This window comes from Brassica napus, chromosome C1 (assembly GCF_020379485.1).
Source record: "Brassica napus cultivar Da-Ae chromosome C1, Da-Ae, whole genome shotgun sequence".
Classification (NCBI taxonomy): Eukaryota; Viridiplantae; Streptophyta; class Magnoliopsida; order Brassicales; family Brassicaceae; genus Brassica; species Brassica napus.
Genome location: NC_063444.1, coordinates 43539544 through 43554426, shown reverse-complemented (window position 1 = coordinate 43554426; position 14883 = coordinate 43539544). Strand labels below are relative to the sequence as shown.

Below are 14883 nucleotides of genomic sequence, written 5' to 3'. Positions count from 1 at the left end.
CATAGGCCTTTTCGATTAAAAGAAATGAATAAATGGGTTTCAACCCGTGAACCGGGTCTTCCAAGTGAGCCCGTATGATACGGGGTCATGCCACGCGGCGCAGAGGGAGTGGCTACGCGATCTCGCGTGTTGAGTGAGAAAAAAAAGGTTTCGCGTGAAAGATCCCATTTTCCCTTCTCTCTTCGAAATCTAGGGTTTCTCCGTCTCTGAGGCGATTTCGTGTCCGAGTCCAGAGTCGGAGATTTTCTCGATCAATTCGTCGTCGGAGTCACTCATAAACGCTCTCAGGTGAGTCTCAATCACTCCGAGGACGAGATAGCTTCGATTTGATCTCGAGAGGTTTCTAGGTTAAGGAAGTCGATTTGGGGGTTTCGTCTTAGGGTTGAAAATCGAGAAGGGGGTTTCGATTTCTTGGTTAAAATCGACATACGGTTTCCTTTTAGGGTTCGTTTATCGTGGATTTCATTTCGATTTGGGGGTTTCGTGTAAGGGTTCGAAATCTAAAAGGTGGTTTTAATTTCTTCGTTTAAATCAACATACGGATTTCTTTTACTGTTCGTTCATCGTGGATTTGAATTGGATTTGGGGGTTTTTAGTTAGTCTTTCAAATTTTTTTTTTGTTTCTCGGTTGCTTCTGTTCTAATTATTTGTTTTCCTGATACAGATGGATCCCGAAGCAGAGATAAGAGACACAAAGAGAAGAAAGGAGCACATCAATATGCTTTCATACGTGTGTGATTCAGAACACGGGATTCCGACGAGGTGTCCCTGTGGTGGGAGTATAATTCACGAGGTTTGTGGGAAGGAGGAATACGACACTCTCCCCGGCAAGCGTTTCTTCACCTGCATAAACTACGAGGTAAAAAACGGGTTCTTGTCTTTTAAATAATGTCTTCTGTTTTTGTCTGTTAATTAACAATCTGATATAGTTTATGTGTTGTTACCAAGGCTGATGGTTTTCATTATCGTCAGCCTTGGGTCATTAGTGTGCAGGAGCATATCGAACGGCTCACAAGTCGTGTGGAGGAGGTGGAGGCAGTGATCAAGTGGGTGCCCGAGGTGAATAATAAGATTAAGAGTCTGGAGGTAATCTGACTTCCCACTTTTGAATTTTGTTTTGTAATTTTTTTCTTATATTTTATACAGTGACTAACACCATCTCATTGTCATTTCCTTGTACAGGCAGAGGTAAAAGCCCTCACTGTGGAGGTTGATAGGCTCACTGGAAAGGTTTATAACCTGACCGTGCAGGTGGATCACTTGGAGAAATGCTGCTTCGACTGAAAACACAAAGGTAACCACACTATAACTAGAGTTGTTGCGTAATGAATTTGAACTTGAACTAGAGTAGGTTAGAGTAGTAGTAGAATTAAAACTTGAACTGAACCAGAACTGAAGTAGTTGTGTAGTTAAGTTAAGTGTAATCAATTTTTGAATGGTCTGTGTGAACTTGAATTTAAACTTGAACTGAACCAGAACTAAATTTAAACTTGAAATAATTAATTTGAAAACCTGATTTGATGTTTATTGAATGGTCTGTGTGAAGTAGTTGTGTAGTTAAGTTAAGTGTAATCAATTTTTGGTGGTTAGAAGGTGTTTACTTCCTTGTACTTTCAAATCCAAAAGTAGTTTAAAAACCTAGCTAATCGACATCTTAAAACACAAACGAAAACTTAAAAACTTCAATACTCAACCAAAATGGATCCTTTTCCCCTAAACTCTCCCGGCTTTGTTAACCTGCTTACTTCCCAGACCACTCAGCCAATAGAAATAGGATCTTCTGAGGTTCCCAAACCTCCGGAAAGGAGGAAGTGGACAATCAAAGAAGATTTGGTGTTGATCAGTGCTTGGTTGAACACCAGCAAGGATCCAATAACCAGTAATGAGCAGAAGCTAGGAGCATTTTGGAAGAGAATAGAGGAGTACGTGAATGCTAGCCCTCTGCTCGTTGGCTCCATTCCTAGGGAGTGGAGTCAATGTAAGCAGAGGTGGGGAAGGGTTAATGAGCAGGTGTGTAAGTTCGTGGGATGTCATGAAGCTGCTCTGAAGGAGCAGGCGAGTGGACAGAATGAGAATGATGTCATGAAGGTGGCTCATGACATCTTCTTAAATGACTACAAAGCCAAGTTCAGTCTTGAACATTGTTGGAGGGAGCTTCGGTTTGATCAAAAATGGAGATCACACAGTCTGACATCAAATGGCGCAAAGGAGAAAAGGAAGGAAACTGCGGATGAGGTGGGTCGCGAGGAAGATGTTAGACCTCCCGGAGTCAAGGCTAGCAAAGCAGCAAAACGCAAGAAGCATGGCAATGAAGCAGCGTTTGATCAGATCGAAACCATTCTAGCAGCCAAGAATATGTTATCCAAACAGAAAATACTTGATAGGTTGCTAGGAAAAAACGCTGATACACTTACAGATCAAGAGCTTGCTCTAAAAAACAAACTCATATCTGAATTGCTTTAAGTTGGTGAGTGGTTATTTATTTTTTGAAATTTATAGTAGGTTGCTAGGAAATGCAGTGTATGATGTTTGTGTTTAAATCTTTTCCTTGATGTATATTGATATTGTAACTGTTGTGCTTTGTAGGTCACCAGTTCAAGGAGGAGGATGCGTGGATGGTTGCAGGTCTCTGTTTCTTTATGTATCAAATCAAGTCACGGGTGGTAATGTAGTAGTAGGAGGTTGTAGTGGTAGGTTATGTAAGATGGAATCACGGGAGAGTGTAGTGTTTTCCAACTTTCTACACTCGTTTTATGTATGTATCAAATCAAGGGTATGTCCCCACGGCTTTGCTTTTGTACTCACAGGTGTATGTACCCACATGCTACTTGCTTCAATGTTTTTCTATATATATGACTATGTGTTTCATTCTATTTATCTCATTCATGCATTTTATCAAAACTATCTTACCAACTATGTGATACATCAGTTTGATTCTTCTTACCATCAGCCATACTTTTATCAAAACTATCTCACCATCTCGGAATCTCACCAACCAACACCACTACGAGAATCACCAACCAACACCACGAGAATCACAACAGCAATCAAACAAGAATCACCAATCAACACAAGGAATCAACTCTACTACTCCTCAACCCCACAGATCATCTCTACCATTCAACAGAGGTAAGTTGAAAACCAAAAATTCTAAGTAATGAACATATCCTTAAATAATGAAATTATAAATTCTATTTATCATATTTAAAACCAAAAAAAGGTTTATAATTTACTAAAGTTAAAACCCAAAAAAAAAAGATTCAAGAGAAATAAACAGATTTATAATTTTAATGAAAAACTTTACTAAGGTTAAAACCAAAATAATATAAAAAAAAACTAAGGTTAAAACCCAAAAAAAAATTGAAGAGAAATAGAGAAATAAACTTTAAAAGAGGAAAAGCATACTATATATAAGAAATAAAAATTTGTTTTAAAAGTTTATTAAAAATTCCTCCCTATTGCCTTTTGTAGGAAAAATATTACAATAAATATCATCAACAATGTCTTCCTCATCAAGTGATGAAGCGGATGAAGTTTTTGATGAACTGGTCGATGAAGTAGTTGATAATTTCATCGATACAGTAATTGATGGTCAAACCAACAAACCAAAGAGGCGAGCTTATATTGAAAGAGATCGAGAACTAGGACACATTCAACTATGCAACGACTATTTCAGTAATAATCCAACGTACACACAAGATATGTTTAGGCGGCGGTTTCGAATGAACAAGCCATTGTTCCTTCGCATTGTCGACCGTCTAAGTACTGAAGTTCCGTACTTTCAGCAAAGAAGAGATGCTACCGGAAGGAACGGGCTATCTCCACTTCAAAAGTGTACGGCAGCGATACGTATGCTCGCATATGGTCAGTCAGGAGATACATATGACGAATATCTCCGGATGGCTGACAGTACATCACGTTTATGTTTGGCAAAATTCACTGATGCAATAATACAATTGTTTGGGGATGAGTATCTACGAACACCTACAGCCGAGGATCTTCAGCGATTACTCGATATTGGAGAGGTACGGGGATTTCCGGGGATGATAGGCAGCATCGACTGTATGCACTGGGAGTGGAAAAACTGCCCAACAGCTTGGAAAGGCCAGTTCACACGTGGTTCGGGAAAGCCGACAATTGTCTTTGAAGCCGTGGCATCACAAGATCTTTGGATTTGGCACGCTTTTTTCGGCTTACCAGGTACCCTAAACGATATCAATGTTCTTGATCGGTCTCCAGTTTTTGATGACATCTTACATGGTCGAGCCCCTAAAGTGAAGTTCAAGGTCAACAACCACACTTATCGTATGGCCTACTATCTTACCGACTGCATTTATCCTCCATGGGCAACATTTATCCAATCCATCCCACTTCCTCAAGGTCGTAAAGCACATAAATTTGCAGAAATGCAAGAATCCGCCAGAAAAGATGTCGAACGGGCTTTTGGAGTATTGCAATCGAGGTTTGCAATTGTTAGGAACCCAGCTCTACAATGGGACAAGAAAAGGATAGGAAAAGTAATGATAGCTTGTGTCATATTGCACAATATGATAGTAGAAGATGAACGAGACGGATACGCTCCAATTGATACATCTGAGTTTGAGACAGGACAGTCTAGCAGAAGTTCGCAGGTGAGAAGCAGAGATAGTGTTAATGTCACCCCTGATATGTTAGCCATGCGGAGAGAAGTTCGAGATAGTGACAAGCATCATCGTTTGAAAGCTGATTTAGTGGAAAATATTTGGCAAATGTTTGGTGATGAAGATGAATAAATAAGTTATGTATGTTAGAAAAATTTCTCAATTTATGTAATGTACTTTTAATGTATTTAATAAAATGTTTTCATAATTTTAATAATATGTTTTAATATTTTATTCATCTTTTTTGAATATTTTAAATTTTCTTTTTAAAAAAATTAATATTATTATTTTATTCCTATGAACTCGTTCTTCGGGTTCACTAATGCGGATAACAGCATATCCGAGTTCATAATGTTCATGGACCCACGAAAAAATATTAAAAAATGTTGGTGAACCCGAGAGGGGGTTCACCAATGCTCATGCTCTTAGAAATTACACGTCGTGATGTGATGTCTTAATATGCGAATCATAGCTATTTTCAGTAATAGGTCCATACATTATACATTTGTTCCACATTTCGCCACTGACTTTCAAAACTTTACACTTTGACCCTTAGCCTCACCGAGTGGACTCGGTAACTCTGTCAACGACGAATCTTTCCAGACGAAAAGACGAGTGCCAAAACCTTAGAAGCTCTGGGCTAAACCTAAAAATGGCGACTTCGATGATTCAGAGGATGTTCAAGCAAGGCACGAAGATCGTCGGCGTTGGTCTCAATTACGCTTCACACGCCAAAGAGCTTGGCAACGCACTCCCAAAGGTACACACTTTGTTGCATCTTCACTTCCTCTTCTTTGTTCTTGACTTTGTAACCTTTTATGTTTTGTGGTATCGAAGTAGGACCCGATTGTGTTCTTAAAGCCAACCTCTTCCTACTTGGAAAACGGTGGAACGATTGAGATCCCACATCCTCTGGATTCACTTCACCATGAGGTTGAACTCGCTGTAGTGATCGGACACAAGGCTAGAGATGTCCCTGAACGGTTAGCCATGGATTACATCGGAGGTACTAAATAACACACACATTTGTCTGAATTAAGATTCTTGATGGTTATAAAGTATGTGATGGTTCTTGTGTTTGTGACATTGTTCTTCATCTTAGTATTTATTTATATACGTTTTTAATGTGTATAATGTTATTATTTTGTAGGATATGCGCTTGCTCTTGATATGACTGCTAAGGAGCACCACGTTTCTGCCATGGTACATAACCATTTTGTCTTTTAGTATCAATGGATGGATACTTATGACTTTGTTCATACGAGTCTTTACTTAGCATATACATCGTTGAATGATCATGGGGAGTGTTTAATTTCTCTCCTTCTCTAGGCATCTGGTCTGCCATGTACACTTGCTAAAGCACAGGATACCTTCACTCCCATCAGCTCTGTTGTAAGTTAATCATCTGGAACTTGTTACCATATGTACGGAACATACATAACATACTACTATTAGGCTATTAGCTAACTAATAGCGAACGAACAGTTTGGCCTCTAATCTTGAGTTTTGTTTCTTTTGTGGGGTTTTAAGCTACCAAAGGCAATGGTGGTTGATCCCAATAACCTGGAACTCTGGCTTAAGGTTTGGTTCCTCCTGCTCTGTTGTCACTATGAAGCTATTTTTCAATCTCTTTTTATATGATTTCAATCTCTGTGATAGGTTGATGATGAGATAAGACAAAAGGGTTGGACAAAGGATATGATCTACAAGGTCCCATACCTCATCAGCTACATAAGTTCTGTGATGACCCTTTTCAAAGGAGATGTCATCTTGACAGGTAATAAATGAATACCCATCTTCAAGTTGTAACATTGGAGTAGTGGTTTGATTTTTGCTATTGTCTGAGAACATTCAAGAGGATAGTATTGTCAAGAAAGTTTTGGATGTATAGGTACACCAGAAGGGATAGGACCTGTAAAGATTGGTCAGAAGATAACTGCTGGAATCACTGGTCTTTCTGAAGTTCAGTTCGATGTCGGTAGGCGTGTAAAGCCATTGTTGAAGTGCTAGTGTTTGCTCGTGAATCTATTACAGTGATTTGTTGTTGTATAATCTTTAGTTATAAGAACATTCAACTTGATTTCTTTGTCTTTGTATCATGTCTTGTTAACTTTTTTTTTTTTGTTTTTTAACTTGTTGGTTACTAGTTACTACCAATGATGAATATTGATATTCTTTACTCAATGTATCAACTTCACACCAAGAAATGGGCTGTGACGGATTTCATCAACTAATGGTCATCTTACAACGACTTGGAAGAAAATTTGTTGGTCAAATATTATAAAGCAGGCTTAACATACTTGTCACAAAGAAACATTTTTAATCAAATAATTATTAATTTCGTCCATAATTAAAAGTTTGTTAATAGTTCTGTAACAACAAGAATGATTCAAATCAGAAATTATTACTCATTCTATTCAAAATGATCCATGTTTGTTTTAAAAAAAATAGTTTCAGAAAAATATATCTTTGTACATTTTAATGCATTTTATTAGATAATAATGGTAAACTGTATATTTTGAAAAATTAATTGTTATTAAGTTTTGATTTACTAAATTCTTTTTTTTTTTAAATATTTAATCACAAAAAAATGTATTTATAATTGAAATTTGAAATAGTTTTTTAGTATATGTGACAACTGTAAAACATTTCTTTTTAAATGATTAATATTTCTACATTCGAAATATAAACTAAAAAAATGATTCATTGTCACATAGGAAATTTTATGAATTTTTTTTATATGGTATAACTAAAACTGTGAAGTGGAAACTTTTATTAAAAAATTCAAATAGAAATAGAATATTGTAGATTGTAAAATCGTGGATGTAATAAATAAAATAATAAAATAGTATAAAATTTTGGAAAATAAATAAAAACTGGTCGCCTCTCTTTCAGAACCAGGGAGTTAGGTTTATCGTCTTCTTCTAGCTTTCTCCCTCTCTCAGACCACGATTTCGTTGTAAGGGTTTAGGGTTTTACAGTGAAATGACTTTCTAATTCATAGCTTGTGAATGCGTAGTTCCATTTCGTCTGGGTCCGCTTCGATAACTAAAAGGTTCCTTCTTTATAAACATCGCCTGCATATACCTAATCCCGTAACTCCTCCCTCCTCTAGACTCTGTGGTTCACGAGCTTTCTCTAATCACCGAGATACTCTAAGAAGCGATCTACACAATCTCCACCTCAACGAAGCTCTCGATCTATTCGCTCGCATGTCTCACTCCCGCCCCCTCCCTTCCCTGGGCGATTTCACCAGACTACTCACCGCAATCGCCGCAATGGAGGACGAGGAGGAGAGATACGACGTCGTGGTCTCTCTCTTCGACCAGATGCGAAGAATCGGAGTCTCGCCTCTTCTCTACACCTGCAACATCGTAATCAACTCTTTGTGCCAATCCTCTCGGACTTATTACACTGCTTTCGCCTTTCTTGGGAAGATGTTGAAGCTTGGGTTCGAGCCTGACGTGTTCACGTTTACTTCCCTTCTCGGCGGGTTATGTAATAGGAATAGAGTTGATGACGCTGTAGCTTTGTTTGTTAAGATGGTGGAGATCGGGTGTAGGCCTAACGTTGTAACCTACACGAGTCTAATTCACTGTCTTTGCAAGAACAGACACGTGGATCACGCGGTGGAACTATTCAACCAGATGGAAAGGGACGGGGTTCGAGCAAATGTTGTTACCTACAACTCTTTAGTAAAATGTCTTTGTGATTGTGGTAGATGGGGTCACGCAGCTCTGCTTCTGAGAGATATGATGAAGAGGAGAATCGGCCCGAATGTGATCACTTTCTCCGCGTTGATCGACGCGTTTGTGAAAGCTGGGAAGGTTCTGGATGCTGTAGAACTCTACGATTTGATGAAGGAGATGTCTATAGAGCCTAACGTTTTCACTTACAACTCTTTGATCAATGGGTTTTGCAAGCACCGTCGTTTAGAAGAAGCTATGAGAATGTTGTATTGGATGGAGAGAAAGGGCTGTGTGCCGGATATAGTGACTTATACTACTCTCATACATGGATTCTGCAAGTCCAAGAGGGTAGATGACGGTGTGAGACTCTTTAACGAGATGTCCCTGAAAGGACTAGCTGCCAACACAGTCACTTACACGGTCTTTATCCAGGGTTATTGTCTAGTTGGCAAACCTGTTGTTGCGCAAGACGTGTTCAACCAGATGGGTTTTTCTCACAATGCGCCTCCCGATATCAGGACCTACAACGTTCTGCTAGATGGTCTGTGTTGTAACGGGAAGGTGGAGAAAGCACTGATGATATTTGAGTACATGCGGAAGAGAGACATGGATGTTAGCATCGTTACGTATACCATTGTGATTCAAGGGATGTGCAAGGTTGGTAAGGTGGAAGATGCTTTTGATTTGTTCTGTAGCCTTTTCTCCAAGGGAATGAAGCCTAATGTTGTAACGTACACTACAATGATAACGGGATTTTGTAGGCGGGGACTAATCCATGAAGCTGATGCGTTGTTTAGGAAAATGAAACAAGATGGCTTCTTACCAAATGAGCGGGTGTCTTAAGTAGGTGAACTCATGCTGAGTTAGAGATACCATGATGCTTTTGATCTCAAGCAGTTTCGGGAGAGGACACACAGGTTATAGTATATATCAGGTTAAAAACTCATTGCTTCAGGATAATGTATGTTGTATTGGATTTAATTAATAATTGTTGTGGATTGTAACTTTGCAGGTGCAGTTTAGATTTGCCATACCTCGACAGCTACATGAGTTCTGTAATGATTCATGGTACAAGGTGATGGCATCTTGACAGTTTTTTTTGCGTTGAAGACTTGTTTCTATCTTCAAGGTTCTGCATTATTGAAGTGGAATAGTATTCTAGAAATATAATCAATGTATAGATAGATAGATGAGAAGGTATGTGTGTAGGACATGTAAAGATTGGTCAAGAAGCTTGTTGAGCTTTGTGTCTTATGAATCTCTACTGGTGTAAGGGGATTTAGATTTTGTGAAGAAATCCTTTTGGACTTTAATGAATGTAAACTACGACATTATTATCCGATATAAACCAAACAAAACCGTGGTTTGATCCCAGTTTCCTTATAATGTGGCCTTAAAAATGCTAAGAAATCTATAATTTAGTAGGGAACTATTTATTTATGTTTTTAATAAAAAAAGAATATTTTTGGCGAAGATAAGAATAAACTTACTTTCGTTTTCCCTTGAATTTGAGTATGTACAAATTAGATATTGATGATGAAACAAATTGGCAAAAATCAAGAAAAAAGGAAGGGCAAATTGGTCAACGTCAGCGTCATCTCTCTCTCTCTCTCTCTCTCTCGGAAGCTTTCAGTTGCCGCCAGAATCATGAACTCCAACGAGCATAACCCGAAGGACCAATGGCCCGGGGAAAACATCTCTGATTCTCCAATTTACGACACGAATGGCAAAATCAAGCTAGTCACCATTGTAACCCTCTCCACCATAGCCATAATAATGGCCCTTTCCTATCTCTACGATCGCTGGTATCTCCCCCGCTCTAGGAGTCACCACATTCGCCGCCGCAGTCGTAACATGTTTTTCTTCGCCACCGATCCTTCTCCTGCTTCGGTAACCGCCTCACGCGGCCTCGATCCCGCCGTCGTGAAATCCCTCACCGTTTTCGCTTTCTCCGACGCGACGCACAAGGATCCGATTGATTGCGCCGTTTGTCTTTCTGAGTTCGAAGAGGGAGAGTCGGGTCGGGTTTTGACCGGGTGTAAACACGCTTTTCATGTTAAGTGTATTGATATGTGGTTTCATTAGTCATGTTCTTTTCCTGGACGCAAGTTTCAGCTTCAGCTTCAGCTACACAAAAACATAAAGGAATTAAAACTGACATGTCAGCAACATGTTAAAATAGAGAGTTACAAGATACTAATTATTGACGCTAGCGGTACGTCAACACTTGTTTAGAAGACGCTGATAAAAAACACGGGAAAACCCAGTCGCGACACTTGCCCGGCGGGAGCTTATAACGACGCTGCATTTAGTTTTTTTTTTTTTTGTTTGATAATTTTTAACCGCAGTGGCTGACGCTGCGTTCAGGAAAAGAAGTGGACTATTCTCATTCAACTTGTCCTCTCTGCCGCTCTCTCGTCGAGCCTCCTGCAACAACGACGACAGTGGAGGAGCAAGTCACGATCATCACGATTTCTCCTGAACTGTGCTCAACCTCAGTATCTGGATCTTCTGCGATGCCGTTGGATAATTTAGGGAGGGAACCAGTGGCAATCGAGACCCCTAGGAGGAGTTTGTTCGAAGACGATTTGACACGGTACTTACTAGCGAATCACTCGTTTACGTCGCCGACGAATCGGATGTTATCGTTTACTCGGATGTTGAGCAGAAAAGGAAGAATCGCCCCGTCTTCTTTTGCTGGAGCTCCGTCTCAATCGCCATCGTCAAGCTGTCAAATAGTGATGACCGAATCGGATATCGAGCTGGGAGAGAAGAAGAGATAAAGTGATTTCCTCCACGTGGATGTTCTTATTGGTGTTGATCATTGATATTATCATCAATTATAACCATGATTTAGAGCTTTTTTGTTTTGTTTTGGACAACAAGAGATGCACTGATGTATAGCATTTTTATTGCTAAGAAATCTAATTAAATATATTAACAGTTCACTTACAACTCACTGATCATCGGGTTTTGTATTCACGGTCTCGCTTAGATGAAGCTATGAGAATGTTTTATTTGATGGAGACTTACCAAATATAGTAACTTATACTACTTTCATACATGGATTTTGCAAGTCCAAGAGGGTAGATGACGGTGTGAGACTCTTTAACGAGATGTCCCTGAAAGTCACTTGCACCGTTTTTATCCAGGGTTATTGTCTAGTGGGCAAACCAAATGTTGCACAAGAAATGTTCAACCAGATGGATTCTCACAATGCGCCTCCCGATATCAGGACCTACAACGTTCTGCTAGATGGGCTGTGTTGTAACGGGAAAGTGGAGAAAGCGTTGATGATATTTGAGTACATGCGGAAGAGAGAAATGGATGTTAGTATTGTTACGTATACTATTGTGATTCAAGGGATGTGCAAGGTTGGTAAGGTGGAAGATGCTTTTGATTTGTTCTGTAGCCTTTTCTCCAAGGGAATGAAGCCTACTGTTGTAACGTACACTACAATGATAACGAGATTTTGTAGGCGGGGACTAATCCATGAAGCTGATGCGTTGTTTAGGAAAATGAAACAAGATGGCTTCTTACCAAATGAGCGTGTTATAGAACTTTGATGAAACTAGGTTTTACTGAATAACTTTTATTATGAAACTCAGATGATCTCAATGAGAGTGTACATTGGTTTATATACTAAGCTTAGAATACCCTAGGTCTTGTACTATACACACAGGCTGTCTAGTGACTCATCATGTACTAGTCTGGATAAGGTATCAAATCTGTTCAGAGTCGGTATCTCCTTCTTTAGTCTTTCATAGCCGTTACTCTGTTTTGTCCTCTTCTTCACTTCATCTTGGCGGACTATACTGTTGACTTCTGTTTGTTGATGGGCCACTCTCGTCAGGCCCATATCTTTGTTACTCATATCCCCCCGCAAACCTGGCGTGGGGAGGAAGGTAACGCCAAGTTTGCTCCTCAAACTCTCAAATGATCTTCTTGGAAGGGGTTTAGTGAATATGTCTGCTAGCTGCAGTTCCGCCGGTATGTGTCTTGTTTCAATATGTCCAAGAGCCACCTGTTCCCTGATAAAATGCCAATCATTCTCAAAGTGTTTGGATCGTTTGTGTAGAGCTGGATTGGCACTAAGATACACAGCTGAGAGATTATCACACTGAAGCAGTGTTGGGTTCTCTTGATGTACTCCCAGGTCCCTGAGAAGAAATGACAGCCACACAATCTCCTTAGCTGTTGTTGTGAGAGCTCTGTATTCGGCTTCAGTAGATGAGCCAGACACTGTATCTTGACGTCGAGCTGACCAAGATATCAGATTAGGTCCTAGCAGTGTGCACAACCCAGTGGTGGATCTTCTTGTTTCTCTGCATCCAGACCAGTCACTATCGCAATATGCAGTAAGCACTAGGTCGGAGTCTTTGCGTATATGCATCCCCATCCTCGCAGTGCCCTTTACATATCTCAAGATTCTTTTGAGTAAACCAAAGTCTCCTACTGTAGGAGCATGCATTCGTTGACATACAAAGTTTACAGCGAACTGTATGTCGGGTCTTGATATGGTGAGATACTGCAGTTTTCCTGCTATGCTCCTGAAGTATGTTGGTTCTGGAAATGCTTCATCTTCAAGAGTATCAGGGCTTGTGGGTAGAGGTGTCGGCATGGGGTTACATGTTGACATACTTGCTTGATGAAGCACATCATCCGCATAGGCTGACTGATGAAGAAACAGCCCATCATGAGTTTTCTCTATCTCAATACCAAGAAAGTAGGAGGGAAATCCAAGATCTTTCATTAAAAATCTTGTGTTGAGCTTTTCTAACAGAGTATCCATCAGATTATTGTCATCAGCCGTGAGAAGAATGTCGTCAACATACAGAAGCAGCACCATCGTTTTCTCTTGACGATTATAAATGAATAGAGACGGATCAGACTTGTTGCAGATGAACCCAAATTCAATGAGGAAGGCACTGAATGTATCAAACCATGCTCTCGGAGCTTGCTTCAGTCCGTACAAGGCCTTTGTCAGTTTACATACATAATCCGGTCTCTCTGCATCTACAAATCCTTGAGGTTGAGTCATGTAGACTGGTTCTTGTAGTTCTCCGTGAAGAAAGGCGTTGGAGACATCTAACTGCTTCAGATCCCATCCTTTTTGTATAGCTACATTGAGGACTATTCTTATTGTTGCCGTTCTGACAACCGGACTAAATGTCTCCAAGTAATCGAGCCCTTCTTCTTGATGATTTCCTTTCCCTACCAGTCTCACCTTCAACTTATCAACATCGCCGTTTGGTTTAAGTTTAGTTTTGCAAAGCCACTGCGATCCAATTACATTCATCTCTGGCGTTCTTGGTACCAGACTCCAAGTGTTTAGCATGTGTATCCTTTCCATCTCTTCCATGACTGCATTTCTCCAACCAGGATGAGCCATAGCTTCAGCAATTGTCGTAGGCTCTTTGGTGGAGAATTTTGAAGCAAGCAGAACATATCTTGAGTTTGGTTTGTGGATTCCTGCTTTACCTCTAGTCGTCATAGTGTGAGTGTTGTCCACAGGAGGAATCACTGGAGTATTAACAGGAGGAATCTCTGCAGGAGGGTCAACTGCAGCTGTTGCTTGTTGTTGAATCTCAGTTGCTGGTTCTGCTTGTGGAATTCCTTGTGGAGTTGACGATATATCAGGAGTGAAGAACCTCGTGATACGATCATCTGATGACTGAGTGCTGAGTGGAAATGATTGCCATGCCTGCATCAACGGAGTCTTGTACTGAGGGACTAGATGCTTGTACTGATGTTTGAACGGAGATAACCCTTCATCGAATATCACATGTCTACTTATGTAGACTTTTCCACTTAGAGGATGCAGACATCTGTAGCCTTTGTACTGAGAATTATAACCAATAAATACACACTGGAGACTTCTTGGATCAAACTTGTTTTCAGTTATAGGTCTCAGACACGGATAGCAAGCACTCCCAAACACTCTAAGAGCAGAGTACTCTGGTTTCTTCAACTTCAACACTTCGTAGGGACTCTTGTTTTCAAGAACCACACTCGGTAGTCTGTTTCCAATATATACTGATGAGAAGAAGGCTTCTACCCAGTGTTTCAGTGGAACGTGACTTTGAAAGAGCATCGTCAGGCCAAGCTCTACCAGGTGTCTGTGTTTTCTCTCTGCAGTTCCGTTTTGTTGCGGAGTGTATGGACAGGAGACTAGGTGTTTTATTCCTGACTCAGCGAAGTGTTGTTTGAAGGCATTGTTCATGAATTCGCCACCACCATCGCTTTGAAACACTTTGATCTTTGTATTGAACTCATTCTCAACTAGTCTTTGAAACGTTTTGAACACTGCAAAGAACTCTGACTTAGCACGGAGAGGATAGAACCAGGTGTATCTAGAGAAGTCGTCCACAAAAATAACATAGTATTTGAACCCCTGGTTTGATACAACTGGTGCAGGGCCCCAAAGATCACAATGTATTCGATCTAGGGGATGCAAAACACGAGAGTCTGAAGAAAAAAACTGAAGTCTTGATGATTTTCCTATCTGACAAGGCTCACAAATAGGATTGATGTTGCTCTTATTCACTGTTATC

The 14883-nt window shown here is 40.0% G+C and overlaps 4 protein-coding genes across 8 annotated transcripts; all 4 read left to right on the top strand.

The window, feature by feature from the left end:
• Positions 1–325: 325 nt before the first annotated feature.
• Positions 326–6824, top strand: LOC106428923 (probable acylpyruvase FAHD2, mitochondrial). 3 transcript variants are annotated; one of them, XM_013869674.3, is made up of 7 exons: positions 5142–5400; positions 5481–5646; positions 5791–5843; positions 5970–6032; positions 6171–6221; positions 6300–6417; positions 6532–6824. In XM_013869674.3, the coding sequence occupies exons 1-7, from the start codon at positions 5293–5295 to the stop codon at positions 6648–6650; spliced, it is 678 nt and encodes a 225-aa protein (XP_013725128.1). In that variant the 5' UTR covers positions 5142–5292; the 3' UTR covers positions 6651–6824. The 3 variants fall into 3 exon arrangements, 1 of the variants encoding a protein (XP_013725128.1); XR_007318638.1 differs by lacking the exons at positions 5791–5843; positions 5970–6032; positions 6171–6221; positions 6300–6417; positions 6532–6824 and adding exons at positions 326–859; positions 949–1086; positions 1183–1294 and having other exon boundaries at positions 2587–5400; positions 5478–5629; XR_007318639.1 differs by lacking the exons at positions 5791–5843; positions 5970–6032; positions 6171–6221; positions 6300–6417; positions 6532–6824 and adding exons at positions 326–859; positions 949–1294 and having other exon boundaries at positions 2587–5400; positions 5478–5629.
• On the top strand, positions 1699–2463 carry LOC106441793 (glutathione S-transferase T3-like). Its single transcript, XM_048744009.1, has one exon. It carries the CDS (start codon positions 1699–1701, stop codon positions 2461–2463), a length of 765 nt encoding a protein of 254 aa, XP_048599966.1.
• A 663-nt stretch (positions 6825–7487) lies between the features above and the next one.
• Positions 7488–9708, top strand: LOC106437800 (putative pentatricopeptide repeat-containing protein At3g16710, mitochondrial). 3 transcript variants are annotated; one of them, XM_048746196.1, is made up of 3 exons: positions 7488–8986; positions 9091–9263; positions 9342–9708. In XM_048746196.1, exons 1-2 carry the CDS (start codon positions 7652–7654, stop codon positions 9106–9108), a joined length of 1353 nt encoding a protein of 450 aa, XP_048602153.1. In that variant the 5' UTR covers positions 7488–7651; the 3' UTR covers positions 9109–9263; positions 9342–9708. The 3 variants fall into 3 exon arrangements, with proteins under 3 accessions (XP_048602153.1, XP_048602152.1, XP_048602151.1); XM_048746195.1 differs by having other exon boundaries at positions 7495–9246; XM_048746194.1 differs by having other exon boundaries at positions 7497–9263.
• Positions 9709–9976: 268 nt separating this feature from the next.
• LOC106437802 (RING-H2 finger protein ATL2-like) lies at positions 9977–11112 on the top strand. The gene is made up of 2 exons (XM_048744008.1): positions 9977–10384; positions 10678–11112. Exons 1-2 carry the CDS (start codon positions 9977–9979, stop codon positions 11110–11112), a joined length of 843 nt encoding a protein of 280 aa, XP_048599965.1.
• The last annotated feature ends 3771 nt before the right edge of the window (positions 11113–14883 follow it).